At 45.2% G+C, this 20,971-nt stretch overlaps 1 protein-coding gene across 12 annotated transcripts in view; it reads left to right on the top strand.

Annotated features, from left to right (window-relative positions):
* Positions 1 to 20,971, top strand: part of SVIL (supervillin) — a 153,439-nt gene that overhangs the window by 112,602 nt on the left and 19,866 nt on the right. For all 12 annotated transcript variants that reach the window (XM_070472150.1, XM_070472154.1, XM_070472152.1 and 9 more), the window contains 10 exons: positions 3,146 to 3,293; positions 7,604 to 7,693; positions 7,780 to 7,866; positions 9,138 to 9,315; positions 11,894 to 12,066; positions 13,832 to 13,987; positions 15,186 to 15,322; positions 16,417 to 16,564; positions 16,689 to 16,834; positions 19,057 to 19,232. In XM_070472150.1, coding sequence (XP_070328251.1) covers positions 3,146 to 3,293; positions 7,604 to 7,693; positions 7,780 to 7,866; positions 9,138 to 9,315; positions 11,894 to 12,066; positions 13,832 to 13,987; positions 15,186 to 15,322; positions 16,417 to 16,564; positions 16,689 to 16,834; positions 19,057 to 19,232 — 1,439 coding nt within the window. The remainder of the gene's footprint in view (positions 1 to 3,145; positions 3,294 to 7,603; positions 7,694 to 7,779; positions 7,867 to 9,137; positions 9,316 to 11,893; positions 12,067 to 13,831; positions 13,988 to 15,185; positions 15,323 to 16,416; positions 16,565 to 16,688; positions 16,835 to 19,056; positions 19,233 to 20,971) is intronic.

Below are 20,971 nucleotides of genomic sequence, written 5' to 3'. Positions count from 1 at the left end.
TATATACACACACATGTATAATATATATACAAGATATATATTAGATATAAGGTATATATATCATATATACATACATATATGTGTGTGTGTGTATATATACTTATTGTTACATTATAGAGCCATTTAAGGTCAGATAAGGGGAGTTAGGGGGCTTTTGAGCAACCCTGCTAAGAAGGGTTTTACTTCTAGAGAAGCAAAAACTTTTATGTTTAGTAATATCATTTAGAGGCACATGAAAAGCATGCTCCCTAACATAGATCTGGCAAACTTCTAGACACTTTAAATCCTGGAATATCTGTGTATCCCAGGGCCCACATCCATCACCTTCTCCCAGGAGCTGCAAGAGAATCCGAAATGGAATTGCTGATTTGGGGACACTGTTTTTCTGAGTCATAACCACCCCTCCCACCACACACAGGACTTGGGAGATTCTACTGAGTTCACCATATAAATAGTAAAGTCTGGGTGTTTGGAAAAGAAAACTTTCTTGGCATTTTATATATTTTTTAAAATATTTTAAGGCAAGTGTCATATTGATTTGATTAAAATTCACTCCTGAAACTTCATTTTTCAAGAAAACTTATCCTCTTTTTCAAATTTTGATGAGGTTTTCCTAGTAAGTCCATCTCATAGTTTATAAGAGCGTGTGATTAAGAGAATTACTTGGAACCAGGGTCAGGTTACCAATCATGAGTAGGAAAGTTAAGGAAAGGGGTTTTTAATTTGATCATTTTTTATCTTGATAAAATTTAAAACTTTTAGAAATGTTCTCATAATAGCCAGGATACTCTCCTATACCCTTGAACAGACCCACCAATTGTTGGCATTTGTTCCCTCCCCTACCCCCTCTCATCCCCCATCCCCACTGCCAATGTCCCCCTTCACCCTTTTCTCCTGGATTGAATGATTGATTGATTGATTGATTGGGCCATAAACTGGGTTACTTATAAACAAGAGAAATTTATTCCTCTCAGTTCTGGAGGGTAAGAAGTCCAAGGTCAAGGTGCTGGCAGATTCAGTGTCTGGTGAGGGTCCACTTCCTGGTTCTTAGACCACTGTCTGCTCACTGTGTCCTCATGTAGCTGAGGGGTGAGGGAGCTCCCTGGGGCCTCTTTTATCAGGGCACTAATCTCATTCTTGAGGGCTCTAGCCTCATGACCTAATCACTTCCCAAACCCCACCTCCTAATGTATCACATTAGGGATTAGGTTTCACATGTGAACTGGTGGGGAGCAGGGGACACAGAACCTTAGACTGTAGAACACTCCCATAACCTCAAGAGGAGGAAATTTTATATTGATACATTGTTTATCTAATCCATAGACTATATCCCAACTGTGTTCATTTCCCCCCAATAATATCCTTTTTAGCCCCCACTCCATCCCATCAAAGATCCAATCAGGATGATATATTACATTTAGTCACCATGTCTCTTTAGGAGATGGTTTTTAACCTAGTTTAATTGCCAGTGATCTCAAAATCAGTCCTGACTGTGACTGCTCTGTAGGAGAGTTCTGTAAAAGGAAGATGTATAGGTTCTGTGATAGAGAAATCCATGTCCATGGCTTAAACTGAATCTTACCAGTACAGACTGGGTTTTTATGTGGCTGGAAAGGAAGGAGCGCCTCCCCACGCCCCTGCCCCATTACCCTGCATCTCTCCATCCTCCTAGGGCCTTAAAAAGATTAAGGATGCTGACCTCTGTCACCTTCCTGAGTGAATCTGGAGGTTGTTTCCTATTGGTCAGTTAAGGGAAGCTGATTTGCCGTAGTGGAATGGACAGCAGTGGAGAATAAAAGTATCATGGAGTCCCCAGGGGTGTATTTCCGCCTCAGGGCTCCTTGGTCTTCCCACTGTGTCTGTGGAAAACCTGAGGATCATTTTGGTCTATGATGACTTCTTATCTAAGAAAGAACTCCTTACACGGGAAGAGGAGCTTGGGGAGACCACGGAGTAGTTAAGGAGAGCTCACCTGTGGTTTGAAAGCAGATGCTCCAGCAGAAGGGGCCTCCTCGGGTCTCAGAAGATACTGAGGTTAAAGCGCAAGCACAAACGGGGGTCGTCACCGTCCTTCGGACCCCTTTCCTAGGAAGGACCTGGAGGCAGAAGCGCTTTCTGCTCCTTGGCGATGCTTTTCTTTCCTTAACGTTGGCGCCCATGGCAGCTTCCCTCCCGACACCCCACCCCGTGCTTCCCTGCCTGTGCCCTGCCCCCATCCCTAGAGGGATTTTGTCATGAAAGGAGGGATGGGCAAAGGAGGAGGGAAAAGAAACTCTCGGGCCAACACTGGAGGACCTTCCCCAGTTGTCAGCCTGAGAACCACTCATCTCCTGAAGCCTCCTTCCTGCCCATCCCCATCCTCCTCAGTCTCCTCGAGAATCCTCCAGCTTCTGCCTTTTAGATCAAATAAGACCAAATAATGTCACCAAGAGCTTAGGCATTAAAGAGGCAACTGTCTCCAGAACCCCAGTGAGAAATATTTGTAAACCTTTTCTACATAGAAATGTTATTATACAGGTAGGTTATGTCTATAGCACAGTTCAGCCTCAATATCATATATTCTGTGACTTAAAAGTCATCTTTGTGGGCTTAACCTGGTTGCCTAACTGCCCATATACAATAGGTGCTGTAGGAAAAAGCACATGAGTTCCAGAAAACCTTCTAATTCTAATAACACACCTTCCTCCTAATCAGCTTTCCCTACTTTATGGTTGGCCGTGTAGATAAAAATCTTTAGTAGGTAAGATTTTCTCAACCAACTGTGTTCTTTGAGCATGATGAACAAAGATTGCTAGTCAACTGAGTTTAGATAAGTGAAACAGAGCAACTTGAAAACTCTGTAAGATTCATGGCAGGAAGACAGTCTCTCTCTGTTTCTTTTTACAAAATATCATTTTTATATTGTTGTGTTCCAAACAAACAAGTGAAAAACCAGGTTCTAACCTGAAGTTCCAGGGTTGGTGGTGGTGGTCTGTAACCCAAGCTGAACATAAGGAAGCCAGACCTATTTCCGGTAGAACAGCTGGGACATTAGGGGACAGCGCAGGACTCCTCTTTGCTTTCCAGCTCATGAAATGCTCCCTGCTAATGTTCACGCCTCTGTGACTTCCTCTCTCATTTTCTCCCTGGTACACGCTTCAAACAGCGGGTCACAGAAAGTCGAGAGAGCCAGATGACTATTGAAGAGAGAAAGCATCTCATCACCGTGAGAGAGGACGCCTGGAAGACCAGGGGCAAAGGAGCAGCCAACGACTCCACCCAGTTCACCGTGGCTGGCAGGATGGTGAAGCGAGGTCAGAGTGTGTATGTGTGTGTGTGCATGTGTGGACCTGTGTGTGAGCTCCATCACCCACGGAGGGGAGGGTGGCGTAGGATGGCTCACTTTAAAAAACCAAGCCTTGGTCTTTTCTGGTTTTCACTCTTAACTGAAGTTGTGTACACATTTTATGAGATACTCCAACTGAAAATCTTGCCCTATGACAGCATCATCTTCAATGTGACGCATGATTCAGTTAGTGACATTTCGAAAGAGTCATTTGGAAATGCCCAGGTATCAAAGCAGTTTTGCAGATCTGCTATCAGACTTCTAGTCCTTTCCTGTAATCACTTGAAAATTATTTCCATTTTCTTGCCATCTGGCAATCAGTTCACTCAAATAAGCCTTTCTCAGTGCAGAAGTTTGTCTTCTTCCTTTTAGGGTAATTCCCAGGTCTCTTTCCATCAACCCAGAGTTCCCTGGCTACAAAGCCCTGTTTCCAGAGATGTTTTATTGGATGTCTAAAAGATGTATCCATTTCCAGGAAAGTGAGATTTCCCTGAAGACAGGTCACTTCTTTGCAGCTGAACTCTTGAAACTGATTTTCAGTGGGAAGCCAAAGATTTGTGAAACTGACGAATCACATGGTTCGTCAAGTTGTCAGAAAGCTCTGCAGCTCCATAGCCTATAGGAAGTGGTTAAAATCTGGGGTCCCTTTGTCACATGCAAGCACATACCTTCATTTTCTAAGCTATTGTTTGAGTAAATTTCTCAGCTTAGTGATGAAGGTTTTCTCAATCAATAAATTAACTTATATTGTCATCTGCTTCGTAGGTTTGCAGTTTTCTTTTCTCAATACCTTTTGGGATCCTCAGTCATAGATAGAGCCTACTTCATTGTAGGCTCGGGATAAGTATTTGCAGAGGGAAGGAAGGGAGGGAGAGGAAACTCTTGAACTGAGATTAACCCAAATATTTGTGGAAGAATCCTTTCTAACAAATATATTCTTAACTAATCTTGGAACTTAGGGAAGCCTTGGTGGCTCGGTGGTAAAGAATCCTCCTACCAATGCAGGAAACATGGGCTCAGTCCCTGGGTTGGGAAGATCCCCTGGAGAAGGAAATGGCAACCCATTCCAGTATTCTTGCCTGGAAAATCCCATGGACAGAGGAGCCTGAGGGGCACAGTCCATGGGGTCACAAAAGAGTCGGACATGACTTAGCAACTAAACAACAACAACAATCTTGGAATTATCAAAGGATAATAGAAGGTAATTTACTCTCAGAATGAGGTAGCATTTGAGGATTTTTGTCAGCAAGTCACAGAACTATCTCCTTTGCATGACCCCCATCCGTATGTTAACAAAAGCAGATTCTTCAGGCCTACAATGAGAACTTGAACCATAGCTTAGATCTTCCAACTTCTAGCCCAGACTTTTATCCTGATGACCTTTTACTTGGGTTTCATTTTTTTGTCTTTCATCTTAAAAATCATAATGTATTTGAAGCCTAGTCCTTACTACCAGATACCACTGTCCTTGTCCATGGGGATATCAGAGGAAGTAGCCTTGCTCTTAGGCAGTTATGGAGAACAGGATCAGGGACATTCCTCCCCCCTTAGTGGCTGAGTTTCCTTTCACATGTTCCTGAATAAATCAGGGATTTTTATTTAACAGGTGCTTTATGACTCTGCTCGAGAAAGAAATTTTTGTACTTTCAATCTAGTGAAAAAGCTGTCCCCTGCTTTTCTGTGGTTTGTTATCACCTGCACAGTCGTGTGTTTCCCTGAGTCATCGGCTCTTTGGGATTTGCAGTGCTGGAACATCCAGGTTACTACACTCGCCCGAGAATGAAACTGTCCCCACGCTGCAGCCAAGACTTGCTGTCTCATCAGGAGCCAGTGTAGCAGTGAGTGGCCAAGAGGCCTCTGTAGCCTGATTTTCATTCTCTCACCCAGAAGCTGTTTTCTCCCTTCACCTCATTGGGGCTGTCCCCCTTTTCATATTTGTAGAGTCCACAGATCAGTGAGTACTCCATAGATTTCTGTGGTATTCTAGATTTCTCCTGGAAGGAGGATATTCAGAGCGCACCTTTGAAGAAGAGAGAGCTAAGGGGCTTCCCTGGCAATTCAGTGGTTAGGACTCTGTGCTTCCAATGCAGGATTTGGGGGCGGGGGGCAGGCACGGGCTTTACTGCTGGTCAGGGAACTAAGATCCCACATGCTGTGCAGTACAGGCAAGAAATTAAAAACGATTTTTAAAAGATGTAAAATGTTCTCGAAGATACCAGGTGACTGGTTATTGTCCATAGAATTCATTGAACAGAGCTATGCGGAGTGAGTTAACAGTGTGGAACTTAAATCTATATGCCTGCCCCCATCACAGACAAACCCTGTCTCTAGCTGGAAGGAGCGGGTGCACCTTTAAGAGCTCACGGGTGCAGCTGCCTGAACGGGCAGCAGGGGGCACCCTAACTGGACAAAGGGCTGCTGTCAAGCCTGTTTATCGGCTTCCGAGTGAATAACCTCTGTGCTGATGTTATGTCCCCCTGTCTCTTACACATCCTTTTAGCAGGTAATGAGCTGCTGTCCCAGCCTTTGATACCAAATTTTACTTGTTTTTTAATATCTTTCAAGAAAATTGACTTTCACTCAGATATAAACTCTTTGCAGGTCTTGTAATGAAAGAATTTTTTTAAATGTTATTGACATCAGTAAGGAAGTATATGTACACGCTGAGAAGTACTTCTGGAAAGTGTTAGTCGCTCAGTCATGTCTGACTCTTTGCAACCCCATGGACTGCAGCCCACTAGGCTCCTCTGTCCATGGGATTCCCCAGGCAAGAATGCTGGAGTGGGTAGCCTTCCCTTCTCCAGGGGATCTTCCCAACCCAATGGTTCTCCTGCATCACAGGCAGACTTTTTAACCATCTGAGCTACCAGAGAAGCTTCTGGAATGTCACCTAAAATTTCAGTTGTAAACTGCATTTCAGTATTTTTCCTTTCAAGTTTTCTGGTGTAACATCTCCCTCTCCAACTCGCAGAAGGGGGTAGCAGATCCATTCACTTGGTGGTTTTTTCCCTGTAAGTGATCATGACTTACACATTCTCCAGGTGTGGTTCTCAGATGTGGTCTCTCAAATGCGATAATGTAGCAATGTCACCTAATGGTTTCATTTTTAATACAAATAGATACAGAGAATGTTAACATCTCATTTTGTTCTTTGTAAGTGTACTGATTACCTGTCCTCCTCCCCTTGCAAATCCCTTCTAAGTTTAGGAAAAAATACTCACCTATGTCTTTATTCAGGTTTCTTGTCTGATCAGATGCCGTCTTCATGCTAGAATGTTTGTCTTCCCTTTCTATGTGTCTCTTGTCATTTCTCCACTTAGAGAGTCCCCTTCCAGCTCCTCAAAAGATGCAGGTGAAAGCATGTCCCTAGCTCCCAACCACACCCAAGACCAGAATGACTTTCCAACATCCGCACATGTGTAAACTGTTACTCTTGTGTCTTTCTTACAAAGCCTAGCACTCTCTGGGTAATTGCCCAGTAGATCACACTCTGATGACACCCCAAAGGCCAGACTGTCCCCACGCCCCCTCAGCCAGGAGGACGACTCCAGGGCTGGGGAACTTGCTGGCCAGCATGACAAACCGCGTCTCTGTTTCCTCTGGAGAGATGGTACAGAAACAACCGGCCCTCCACCTTCTTGAGTTCTGCAGCCACAAATCCAACCAACCACAATCAAAAACAAATTTTTTTTTTAATTCTATAAAATTCCAGAAAAGCAAAACTTGAATTTGCTACACCAACTCTTTACAAAGCATTTGCATCGTCTTCAGTATTAGGAGTCATGTAGAGATGATTTAGAGGATATAGGAGGATGTGTATAGATTATATGCAAATATGCCATTTAATATAAGGGACTTGAGCATCCACATGGATGTTGGTACCCACAGGAGGTCCTGGGACCAGTCCCTTGTTAGATACCAAAGGACAACTGTACAGCTACCTCTTCAGCTACCTCCAGTGCCCAAAAGGCCTTCAGAAGTCAACATTACCTTTGTTGAAGGACATTCCAATCACCTTCTGGACTCTCTTATCCTATCTGCATGTTAGGGATGTGTCTTCATTGTTCAGTGTGGAATGGCAGACTGACAGTTGCTGCAGGCCTTAGAAACAATAAAACCTTGCCTCTATGGGCAGTTTTCCTGTAAATGTGTGTGTCCCATGTCTGTCTGTAAACTCTATAAATTGTTAGGTCTCTACTGGGGCTCGTGGCAGTCCCCCAGGGTCCCGGGAATTCCCAGACATGATCCCGAGATGCTCAGTTGCTCTTTTCCCTGCAGGTCTGGCGTCCCCCACTGCCATCACCCCGGTAGCATCCCCTATTTGCAGCAAAACAAGGGGCACTACACCAGTTTCCAAACCTCTGGAAGGTGAGTCACTGGGCCCTGATGTGCCAAGAGGTTTGTGATCAGAAGAGCCCTCAGCGCTTCTCTCACTGTGTTTTCTACTTGCCCAGATATAGAAGCCAGACCAGACATGCAGTTAGAGTCGGACCTCAAGTTGGACAGGCTGGAAACCTTCCTAAGAAGGCTGAATAACAAAGGTACATGCCAGGAGCCAGAGGGAAGCTGTGGTTCACATGTGTGTGGCCAGTGTGGCTCAAGTTTCAGTGGGTAGCTCGGAAAACCTAAAAATACCTACCCCACTTTCAGAATCTCTGAATCTCAACATGGATTGCTTTTTCTCCTCAGCTAAATTGTCTTCTATTATGACTTAACCAATGTGTACTATAAGCATTATCTTTGATGTTATATTTTAAAAGTTAATTTATTGGTCAACACTGATTAGATTACTAAGCTCTGATTCACTTGATAATGTACTCAGTAGGTGGCTCCCAATAGCACATCTGTGCCTGGATCTAAACTCTTGGGATGTATCCAGTCAGGATTGTAGACTCAGTAATTTTGCTTTTAACCCTGAAAGTAGATTATGACACGAAATCAACATGATCTGATGAACTTTGAGTGGTATATGTCATTTTCCAATAAGGTAGTAGCTGATTGTCACAAATAGTTTCTAGAAGAAAATTCTAGTGAATAAATAAAGATTTCAATACAAAAGTCTATGAAGTATATAAAATTAAAGAATAACATGCAGAAGTGCCTCATCTCTTAAGAAAAATGTCCAGTACTTAAAGCTTAGCTATTACTAAGCACCTACTATTGACAGTGACCCCTATAGGCTGAAAATAGTACAAACAACCATTTTAAACTAGAAATATAAAAGTGTCATATAATAACCAAGCTGGCAAGGCAAAGAATACAAACAATTCACTATTTATTACCTGTGTGTAACAGGTATCTAGCCCAGAGGTCAGCACCACCTAGCTCCCCACCTATATTTGTAAATAAAGTTTTATTGGAACACAGTCTTGCCCATCCATTAGCTTATTGGTGATAGTTAATTTTGTGCTATAGCCGCAGCTTCATGAAACTTGCAACGCAAGTCAAATAGCCTCCCATGCAAAGCCTAAAATATTTACTACATGGCCCTTTGCAGAAAAAGTTGTTACCAAACCTTGATCTAGAACAAAGTTGAGGCTAGTTCTGCCTCCAAGAGCAAAAGAACAGGTTCAGAAATTCTCAGTGACTTCAGCCTCCATTCCCTACCACTCACAGTGCAGGCTTTGTCCAGTCCTTTCCTGAGAAGACAACTGATGCCCAAGAAGCATCTACAGAATCTGAGACAGCACTGTCATGTTTGCTCTACTCCTGGACCTTAGTGGGAAGAAAATAATTTTTAAGATAGTGAAGCAGAGTTGAAGTCATGTTTTTACATACATCTCAGGTCATTGATTTGCTTGTTTGTTGATAGTTGGTGGGATGCAAGAAACAGTCCTCACTGTCACTGGGAAATCGGTGAAAGAGGTGATGAAGCCGGACGATGACGAAACCTTTGCCAAGTTTTACCGTAGCGTGGACTCCACTCTACCAAGAAGCCCCGTGGAGCTGGACGAGGATTTTGATGTCATTTTTGATCCTTATGCCCCCAAGTAAGTTATTTCAGTTCCCATCATTCACCCCTGGAGAATGGATCCGTTCACCAGCCTCCGCATAACACTTTCTTCTTTCACCATTACCATCTTTTGTGATAGAATAGCCAGATTGACACTGACTAGGGTCCTTGGCCTTCCCCAGTCAATAGAAATTAATCTGAGGCCAGATAGGAAATGTAGGCAAGGCTTTATTGGGGCCCCTGCTGCAGCAGGAGGAAGAAAGAACAAGTGACAGGTGCCCTTGGTGGCTCCCCAAGGTGGGGAGAGCATGTTCCTTATATGGGGTAAGGGAAGGGGTATGTCCAGGGTTTGGACTAGGAGGGTGGGTGGCTTAGGTGGTTTACCCACCCCTTTGGTGGTGTTGAGTGCAGGAGACATGTGCAGTACCCTGGTTTTGCTCCCAGCTCTTCAGAAGTGGCAGTTGGGGTTTTTTGGTCTATTTTATTGTCCATAATTTGCCCCAGTGGCACATGCACGAAGTTATTTTTAGTCCCTTAGAGTGTCTTCGTATTTTGTTGCTGGAGGAGATGTTTGTCCAGCTGTCATCACTGCAGCAAAAGTTCTCAAGTCCCAGGTCCCAGCTTGGCTCAAAAATCACTATTCTCTAGAACCAGACACTGGAGTAGATGGAGCTGGCATGCCCAGGACAGATGTCCTGTCTGCCAGAAAGCCTTGCATTCACACCATGTGCCTGCCCCATAAAAATAATGTGATGGGTTTTTCACATCACTCAACTATTTCTTTCAGACTTCATGAACGCTGGTTAGCCAACATTTCTGTGCCTTTCTTTCATTTGACATGTCGAATTCTTACTCAACTTTGAACACTATTTGGATCACCTGGGTCCCAATGAATATAGCTAAGTAGAAAATCAATGAAATTTGCCATCATTGATAAGATCAATAGATCCAAGGGTTTTATCAGTGTTGTCCCAGGTCCCTCTTCACACAGAAATTTGGGTACACCACTAAAGAAAAGTGTTCATGGTGTTAGAATTCCTTTGATCTCAAGTGCTGCAAAGAAAGGCAAGTCCAACCAGCTTCAGCAGAAGAGAAGTGTGGAGGGATTTACAGGTTCACTCCTTGAAAAGTGCAGGTGTGACCTCAGGTTCAGGGGGACTCAGAATAATGTCTCTCTCGTGCCAGCTTCCCTCTCAGGCCATCATCACATGTTAGTTGGTCACCCCTCACTCCAGATTTATAGCCCAGCTCTGTGGCCACTCCTGTGCAGGCAGCCGCCCTGCCCAGTAGTCCTAGGAGGAGATCAGGCTTGATTTTCCCAGGTCTGCATACAACCCTGCAGCCATCATTGCGGCCAAGGGGATGGAAGATGCTGACAGGCTAGTGGTGGTCTCTGGACCCCTCCAGCTCCAGAGCTGGGATACAGGGCAGGGTGTGGAGGGAGGCAAGCCCACAAAGGCAAGTCCAGGACCACCTACCAGAAGCAGGGAGAGCGTGCTGGGTGGGCTTACCCCACAGCCATCCACCACATTTATCTGCTTCCCACCAATTTGTCAGAGAGCTGCCTCTTCCAGAAGTCAGTAAGATCATCATAAATGTTTCCTTAAGCTGTTCCTGATACCCATTCTGCGTTTTTCAATGTGTTCAGTTTTGTTTTTTTTTAATTTGCTACCTTAAGAAAATGAATAATTTGCCACTCCCCACCTTTAATATTCTGGGTATTATTTGCATACACAGTTATTGGACCATTTCTCAATCTCCTCCTCATCCAAATGTCATTGTTTAAATTGTTACATACAATTTGAACATTGATATGTTGTGTTTACACACATACACACATGATAATGTTATGTATGAAAGAAGACCTCCAAGGACAAAGATCCATGCACTTGGATGTTAAAAGCAGCTAGAGTCTGCTGGGAAACTTTGTGACAGAGTGTACCCCCGTCTTCATGTCTGGTGTTCAGCCCTAGAGAGTTGTGTGTGTGTGTGAGAGAGAGAGAGATGGTCATGGTTAGTTTGGGGGCCTCTTTTTACTTCTGTATACTCTTCAAAATAGTGCTTATTTTCCAAAGGGGACAGTGGGTTGAAAGGAGAATAGTGATGGGAGAATTGGGGAGGGAACTCAAAAACTGACATGGAGAGGAAGTTGAGCTTTCAGGAAGGAGGGTTAAATTGAGAAACAATGCCTGGCTATTCTCAGAGGGCTTGCTAGAAAGCCCAGAGAAGGAAAGGTGGTTCTTTTCCAGCAGGAAGTGACCAGGATGCTGTGGGGGGTGATGATAACGGGAAGGACTTCCACCTATCAGCACTGTCCAGGAGTAGGGTGGGCTGCCCCAGAGGCGCCAGCCGCTCCTCCAGGTGAAGTCCCAGGGGCATGGTGAGAGCAGGGCTCCTAGGATTGGCTGGGATCTGGACCCAAATGGGCTTCAACCTTCCAAGATCCCCTGACTCCGTCAGTGGCATGGTGGGAGGAGGAGGGGGAGCTGTAAGATTTATAATGCAATTGAGAAATAAAACTTTGGAGCTGGATGCACCAGGTCAGAGACCCGCAAGCCCCTGAGCATGGGTGAGACTGCAGCCCTGGGCCACAGCAGCTCTGCTCTGCCCCGCAGGTTGACATCCTCGGTGGCTGAGCACAAGCGTGCTGTGAGGCCCAAGCGCCGGGTCCAGGCTTCCAAAAACCCCCTGAAGATGCTGGCCGCGAGGGAAGATCTCCTGCAGGAGTACACTGAGCAGAGACTGAACGTGGCCTTCGTGGAGTCAAAGCGGATGAAAGTCGAAAAGTGTGAGTTTGGGGCCCACCCCCAGCTGTGTGCTCGGGAACTGGGGGAGCAGGTGACTCCATCTCTCATTTTCCTGCCCTGCAAAGGCCAGTCATGGTGCTCAGAGATACTCGTGAAAGACAAATGAGTGTGTTTGCACACACGCATACACACCTGCAGAAAACCTGCTTAGAAGGTGAAGGCTTCTCACAGAAACTCTTAAGTGTTACCCATCTGTTCACTTAAAGTGAAAGTGTTAGTCACTCAGTCGTGTCCGACTCTTTGCGACCCCATTGGCTGGAGCCCACCAGGCTCCTCTGTCCATGGGGATTCTCCAGGCAAGAATACGGGAGTGGGGAGCCATTCCCTTCTCCAGGGGATCTTCTCAACCCAGGGATCGAACCCAGGTGTCCCACATTGCAGGCAGATTCTTTACTGTCTGAGCACCAGGGAAGCCCTCTGTTCATTTAAGTCTTTTTGAGTTTTCTTTCCAGAGGCTGGAGGAAAGGGAGGTAGGACTTTGTAATTCAGCCCATTTCCAAACTCAGCAGTTCTCCACTCCATTCGATTCTAGAGGAAATTAGATCTCTCATGGGCAAGTGTCCCACATCCCTGCTTTGCCTAATCCTAGATTTTACGCTATTAATTAAAGTACAAACCAGTGCTTTTCACATTGCTTTGGAGAGGACCTCGGGCTCCTTGAAGTTGGGATGTGGGTTGAGGGGTGGTGGGAGCGGGCAGTAGAGGTAGGGTGATGATGAAAGTGAGGAGCAGCCCGCAGGCTTTGTCCCACTTCAGGCTCAGCCATGAGCTTTCCTCTGCCCAGCCACATGGGGGTCCCCAGTTCAGAAACAGCGGTTGTCCTGGTGGAGCTAGTAGCATGCATGATCTTGTGAGTCTGAATACTCTTGCTATCGTTTTTATTTTCCTATAGCACTCATAAACCTACTTACCAAAGTTGGTTTTTTATTTTTAGAAATAGAATATTTAGATGAAGTGGTTGAGCCTTTTCATTATAATTGTCTTACTAAATAAGTATATCTCAAAATCTCTGAGCCATATGAATTGTCAAGTGGTATTATATTTCTTCAGTGTTAGAACTTCATCCCAGCGAAGTAATTTTCCGAGTTTCTCTCTAGCATGCACATATTTTTTAAAACAAAGAGCTGGAGAAATAAAGATTTATTGGCACAGATTCTATGTACTTTAATTCTGCCTACTTTTCGGGGACATATGTACATTTGTTGATTCACACTGAGAACGTAGCATCTCGTTACAATCTTAAATCTGAGAGCAAAGGATCCCAAGAGATCATCTAGTTGTTCACTCTGCCTTCAGGAAAAGATGAAAACTAAACCAAGCCTTACAGAGTGCCTGCTTTTCTGCATATAAAGACTTTGGATGGGAGATATCCAACAGTCCCCCTCAGGAAAGCATTTTCAACATCTGAACCCTGTAAGGAATTATAATGGCTTTAGTGGAATTGCAGCAAATGAGTCCAGCTCCTGATTTTATACTGAGGTTGTTGGTCCACACTCAGTTCTTATCTCTCTGCATGGATGAGGTGACACCTGTCAACAAGCATTTATATTTTCAATCCTGTGTTTTAATTCCTAACACAGAGCTTCACTGCATAGCTCATCAGACTAGAGTATGTTTTCCCCCATCAGGACTAGCTTGAAAAGAAGAAAGCAGTGATTCAGTTATGCATGATCGCTGAGTGTAAACCTTGTCTTTTCTCCCAAATGTCTCACTGCCCTGTGCTGTATTGTCCTTCAACCCTCCCAGTGTCCGCCAACTCCAGCTTCTCAGAAGTCACCCTGGCAGGGTTAGCCAGCAAAGAAAACTTCAGCAACGTCAGCCTGCGGAGCGTCAACCTGACAGAACAGAATTCCAACAACAGCGCAGTGCCCTACAAGAAGCTGATGCTGCTGCAGGTTAAAGGTATCGAGAGCTGAGAGGACCACACGCGACCCCGGGTTTTGTCTGGAGGCCTGAGTTCCACCCCCCCACTTGCCTGATAGGAGGAGGGAATGCACGCTTCTGGAGAGTCCACTGGGCACCCCGGCATCTAACCCCAGCTTTGCAAAATCCCACGAGGTGGCAAGCATTCGGCGCCTGAGCTTGGTGACGGGCCCCAGGTCCCCAGATGCTGAGCGGCAGAGCTGACTTTGACCCTGGTCCATCTGATCCCAGGATCCCAGCTCTTGCTGCTGCGCTCCTTCCCGTGACCCTGGCCACACACTGCCTGAGGTCACCAGATGTCCCCACGGCCATCAGAGTGTTCGCCCCACTCTTGCCCTCACTGGAGTCAGCAGGAGTCAGGGAGCCAGAGGGAGAGATGGGCATTCTCAGAGAAGGGAGCGAGGGAGCACAGAGGTGTGGCCAACACCTCCCTCCCCCTCTTTAACAAGGAGCCTTCCCCCGAAGCCAGAGGGCTCTGGGCTGCCCTACAGTGATTAGCTGCCCCCCAGTAGCACTGCTGTAGATTCAGGCTCAAGACAAGGAGGGCATATCCTCTGCTTCGCTGGCAGTTTCCAGTATGTGTCTGCACGACCACTGTCCTTTGTAGCGTATTTAGAACACCAGTGACAAGGCAGACCCCCGCCTCCATTCCCATGTTGTAGCGCTGGGACGGCACTATCTGTGTGACTGTGGGGAGATGGAAACCATTTAGGAGAAGGTGTTGGAAGCTGCACAACGCAGTGCTTCCCTCTAAGCTGGTTCCTCTGTAGACTCAGGGTGTCCAAGGACCAGGAGGTTCTCTGAAGGGCTCTCTGATCACCCGGCCCGCAGAGGCTGTTAAGTGTAGGAGGTGGGCTGAGTGGAGAGAGACCAGGAGAGGAGTGGGAGAGGGGAAATAGGGTGTTTGCCAACATCCCTGGGGAGGGAGCCTTAATGGATCCACGCGCTGTAACAGGACACCGCTAGTGGTCCTGGTGGCGACTCTTGGGACATGCCACCAGGGAAAGTCATCCACGAGGCTGTGACCTAGGTCCCCTACGGCACGGGAGCTCAGGTGAGCAGAGGAGACTGGTCAGAGGCAGAGTCAGGAGCAGGGCTGCTCTGGATGTGGGGTGCTTCCCGGCGGGTCCTGCTGGGGCTCCTGTCGGGGAGACAGTGACCTCTGCCCCATGTTCAGGAAGAAGACACGTGCAGACGCGGCTGGTGGAGCCTCGCGCCTCCTCCCTCAACAGCGGGGACTGCTTCCTCCTGCTCTCGCCCCATCACTGCTTCTTGTGGGTCGGAGAGTTTGCCAACGTGATCGAGAAGGCGAAGGTCAGTGTCTGAGGGATGAGAGTAGCTTGGTTCTGCATCTCCTTTAGACACAGACAGGACATTCTTCCAGCAGCCAGACCCCTAGAGAGCTTCTCAAAGGCTCAGTGTTCCCTTCAAGTGAGAGGGGACAGTCTTCTTTCTTTTCCAGAAAGCCTCTGCCATGAGCTTTCATTAAGTGTCTCAGGGAGATGTTTTCAAAGGAGTCTGAGCTATGCCCCCAGGTTTTAAGTCCTGGTTCATCGTTTCTCCTGTAGAAGAAAGGAGCTAACCCGTCACTTCCAAATTGTTTATCCCAGGTGCTAATGAAGTTCCTTCTCTGATGTGCTGAGTGAGGTTTTAATGGGAAAAGACCAGGAAGCTGGTACTTTTTTTCTTTTTATTGACTTACTGATTTTTAATTGACGTATAGTTGATTTACAATGTTCATTTCTGATTTACAGAGTTAATTTCTGCTGTAGAGCAAAGTGGTTCAGTTACACATACATTCTTTTTCATATTGTTTTTCTTCCCAGGATATTGAGTGATAGTTCCCTGTGCTATACGATAGAACCTCGGTGTTTATCCCTCCTATATATGCTACTTGGCATCTCTAATCCTAAACTCCTACTCCATCCCTCCCCCCACCTCTCCTCCCCCCTAGCAGCCACAAGTCAGCTCTCTATGTCTGTGAGTCTTTCTGTTTCACAGATAGGTTCATTTGTGTCATATTTTAGACTCCATATATGACATCATATGGTATTTGTCCTTCTCTTTCTGACTTCACTTAGTATGATCATCTGTAGTTGCATCCATGTTGCTACAAATTTTTTTTTTTTTGGCTGATTAGTAGAATGGGTGTTTTTACAAAGCATCACGGATGATCTATTGAATTTAAGACTAAGAACTGTTGCTGTAAAGAATGGATTTCCCCTAGTCCTTTAGTTACATTTTCTTGACTTCGTAGACAACCCCCAACCAGTGCCCCTGGCCCCTGTGGTCAGGAGGTTTTCCTTTCAGACATGCACCATTTCTCTTCTCTGATTTCAGCCTTAGCCCATCCACCACCTGGCCTTGGACTTGTCTGCCCAGGTAACTGTGTTCCTCTCTCTGTTTAGGCCTCAGAACTCGCAAGTTTAATTCAGACCAAGAGGGAACTTGGTTGTAGAGCAACTTACATCCAGACTGTTGAAGAAGGAATTAATACACACACACATGCAGCCAAAGATTTCTGGAAGCTTCTGGGCGGCCAAGCCAGTTACCAATGTAAGAGTTTACCGCATCTCAGAGAAGAAGACTGGCTACTTCTTCTCCTCTCCTCCTTCCTTCTTCCAAACCAGCCGCTCTCCAGTGGAAAACATAACATCCCCTTACTGTTCTTATCCCAAAGCCGCTGGAGACCCAAAGGAGGATGAGCTCTACGAAACGGCCATAATAGAAACCAACTGCATTTACCGTCTGATGGATGACAAACTCGTCCCTGATGATGACTACTGGGGGAAGATCCCAAAGTGCTCCCTCCTGCAGTCAAAAGAGGTATGGTGAGGACTCTGCCTTGGCCCTGGGCTGCCCGGGAAAACAGACAGGAAGTGCCCGACAGACACTAGCCAGGGTTAGTGCACATCACAGACCAGAGACATCTTGTTTGGGTTTTTTGGCTGCACCTTGAAGCATGCGAGACCTTAAGTTCCCCAACCAGGGATCAAACCCACGGCCCCTGCAGCAGAAGAACAGCGTTCTTAACCACTGGACTACCAGGGAAGTCCCCAGAAACATCTTTTTAAAGGCTACCAATTTGTGATTTCAAATCATTACTGCCGTCTTAGATGCTAATTGTTGTTTATTCACTAAACTGTGTCTGACTCTTTGCGACCCCATGGACTGTTGCCCACCAGGCTCCTCTGTCCATGGGATTTTCCCAGGCAAGAATACTGGAGCGGGTTGCCATTTCCTCCTCCAGAGGATCTTCCCAACCCAGAGATTGAACCCTTGTCTCTTAAATGCCCTGCACTGGCAGGCAGATTCTTTACCACCGTGCCACCTGGTTGCTAATACAGAGTTACAAATGTTGTTCCGAGGAGGTATGGGGCATTGAAGGCTTTTCTGTTTTGGGCCAAACATAAATATGACTCAGGCCTGTCTCTTGATTTTTGTATGAACATTAAACATTTTTTAGTCCTTAAGTTTCAGGAATTATAGGTATATATATAATTTTTAGGTTTGCCAAGTAAACCCATGAATTTTTATTTCTCACATAAGTAAAGATTTATTAAATTTAAATAATAAATTTTTATTGTTTTTTTCTGATAAATATATTAAATATAATTATATTTAATTTTACATTTAATATTTTATATATATGTGTTTGTGGGCATCCCCAGTGGCTCAGCAGAAAAAGAATCCACCTGCCATGCAGGAGCCGCAGGAGACGTGGGTTTGATCCCTGGGTCAGGAAGATCCCCTAGAAGAGGGCATGGCAACCCACTCCAGTATTCTTGCCTGGAGAATCCCATGGACCAAGGAGCCTGGCAGGCTGCAGTCCATAAGGTCACAAAGAATCAAACATGACTGAAGCAAATGAGCGCACATGCATACATGTGTTTGTATGTGTGTATACAAATATGTGTGTGTGTGTGTGTGTGTGTGTGTGTGAGTATATACATCCAGGACCATTAAGTATTCTGAGTGTGGAGAAGAAAGTGGAAGACACAAAGGGACTTTAAGTTTCGTTGGGTAGAAAAGTATTAGAAAGAATGTCATCCAAAGCTAAACTGATTGTCTGATGTGAATGGGCATTTAAAGGGAGAAACACTGTCACAGAAAAAGAAGTAATCAGGAATAATTTTAATGATAAGGTGAAATTGAGTCATTTGCTTAGTAATTCTACTTAGTTTGCTTAGTAATAATAATTCTACTATTTTTAAGTAGAATCTGGATTGCTGGAAATGAAAAGTAAAAGTCGCTCAGTTGTGTCAGAGTACTGGAGTGGGTAGCCGTTCCCTTCTCCAGGGGATCTTCCCAACACAGGGATCGAACCCAGGTCTCCCGCATTGCAGGTGGATTCTTTACCAGCTGAGCCACCAAGGAAGCCCAAGAATACTGGAGTGGGTAGCCTATCCCTTCTCCAGGGGAACTTCCTCATCTAGGAATTGAACCGGGGTCTCCTGCATTGCAGGCAGATTCTTTACCAACTGAGCTATCAGGGAAGGTTGGAAATGAAGACAGGAATTATTCTAGCAAGAAAGCATAGAACAAGCAACAGGCATGGAAATAAGAAATAGCATTGTGTTCATGCATTCATTCAACAAACCCTAGTGAGCCCAACTGCGAATGTAAGTACAGGTTTCTCTCTGCCCTTGAGGGTCTTGGAATTGCACAGGGCAGAGTACAGTCGCTGGGTCTTCAGTGCCACGTGAGGTTGCCTATGTAAGTTAAATGAGTGAGTGACCAGGGAGGGGAGGGAGTATGGGGGACAGAGGAAGACATGCTTAAATAGCTCTTATGCCTCAGAAGTGCTACATGGCCTGAGCCTTCAGAGGAGGGGGTAACTTGGGCACTTAGGTCAACAAGACAGAAATCACACCCACGGAGTGGAGACTGGCTTGGCAGGATGGCGCTAGCTGCCAGGTCTCTTTGTGTCTGCACTGAGTGCTCCATTAGGATTTAAATCATCGCCTGTCTAACTCACTGTCACTAGAGACCCTGTCAACTAGAACTTGTCCTTGGAGTTAACAGATTTTTCTGTGCCATTGCCCCAGGTACTAGTGTTTGATTTTGGGAGTGAAGTTTACGTGTGGCATGGAAAAGAAGTCACATTAGCACAACGGAAAATCGCCTTTCAGCTGGCAAAGCACTTGTGGAATGGAACCTTTGACTACGAGAATTGTGACATCAACCCGCTGGATCCTGGGGAATGCAATCCCCTCATTCCCAGGTACTGCTGGGCCCTCGGCATCCTCCTCCCCACCACAGTAATTAACCATCACCTTTCATGGGTTTTACTTTTCATAATTGATCACAATGCAGTACTATGATTATTCACAAAATGAACAGTGCTTTAGCTTTTCCCTAACAAATACAGAAGTACGGATGGAGAGGTCGTCTGGATGGTGTTCCTGTTATATTTCATTTCTTAAATCAGTGCCACCTGCAGCATTCAGGTGCTTTTGTGCCAGATGAATAGCAGTTGTTTAAACAAATGGCTTGCTCATCTGAAAAGCTTGCCAAGTCCTGGAATCCAGCCATGGATACAAAGCTGTGGAAACCATGCCTCTCTGTCTGGTTTCACACCTTCCCAGCATAGCCCTTGAATTCCAGGATCCACCATTTATTTAGATGAGGTTTTGGCCCTTTTACTGGGAGGGAGGATGTCGTATTGAAGTAATGACTGTAATTATTTCCTATAGTCTACTGGACTTTTAAAGTCATTCTGGCAAATCGGCCAAAGATGTACAAAACTCTCAGAAAGATGATCTTGAGGAAAAAAATTCTTACATCCAAAGGATCAGTGTTTTTTATTTCATAACTATCAGGGAAAAGAAGTGCCTTTAAATTATGCCTGCCACATAATACATTAGAAATTGATGCAAATGGCACATTGAAACTGCTTGTTAATGTTTTCCATTGAACTTATATACAGATCTCAACAATCCTACCTGTTTCCTGTTTTAAAACCCAATTCTTGATTTTATTCATTGTCATTATAGAAAAAATTCAAAATAATGTCAGTGTAAAAAAAAATATAATGTCAGTGTAGGTGAAAAGTTTTCAAATCCTTTTTAAGCACATTTAACAAAATTAGTACTGAAACAACTCGGTTTTTTTAAGAACTAAATCTAAGACTAAAAGGAATATTTTACTTGCTATAGTAAAAGAAAAAAATAGCAAAGCATAAAATCTATATGATGGACAGTTCAATCATGACATCATCTGAGATCTGAAAATACAGAGGAGTGGGCATCTCACCCGCTGGCTCTCAGTGGAGGAGCTTTGAAAAAAAATGCATTTGGTGGGCCTAGCCAGGGAGATGTGTTTTCAATTCAGGTGGGTGGGGCTTGTGTGTCAGCACGTCTTAAAAGCTCCCCAGGGATTTTAAGGTGCAGGCAAAGTGGAGCACCCAGCCCTTCTTAACAGACAGCAGACTGAAACCGCCGAGGAGTCATGACTTCACCCAGCTCAGACCCACAAGTCAGGACAGAGGAGAGGATCACCAGCTTCACGCCCTCACGCTGCAGGCCTGCTGGCCATGCTCCTGGCTTCACAGTATCCAAGATCAGTTTCTAAGCTGAGACCAAAGTGCTCATTCTATAAACACCTTAGCAAGTCTGCAGCATGGAATTTAGATAAAAGACAGTCACTCAGCTATTTTCTGTTAAGGGCCATAGCCTTCAAGGTAATCCTGAACTTTCCATAGTTCCCAAGACAGTACGGACCTCCTGACTGGGCTGGGCAGCTTCCTTTCTCTTTTCATTGTGTTCTGCTCATCTACTTCCCATCCATTGACCTAGACATAAATGTGCACAAACTCACTCTATGATCTATGAGGATATGTTCATTTAGGGAAGAGAGGAGAATTTGTTCCTGAGACTGGCAATCTCCATTGTGACATGACTTAAAAAGAGCACTCAGGGTGAACACAGATCCCTCCATCTATTCATGAACTTGAAGGAAACA

The sequence above is a fragment of the Odocoileus virginianus genome, chromosome 9 (assembly GCF_023699985.2).
Source record: "Odocoileus virginianus isolate 20LAN1187 ecotype Illinois chromosome 9, Ovbor_1.2, whole genome shotgun sequence".
NCBI classification, from domain to species: Eukaryota; Metazoa; Chordata; class Mammalia; order Artiodactyla; family Cervidae; genus Odocoileus; species Odocoileus virginianus.
Note: the sequence above shows the minus strand (reverse complement) of the source record. Positions and strands in the feature narration are given on the sequence as shown.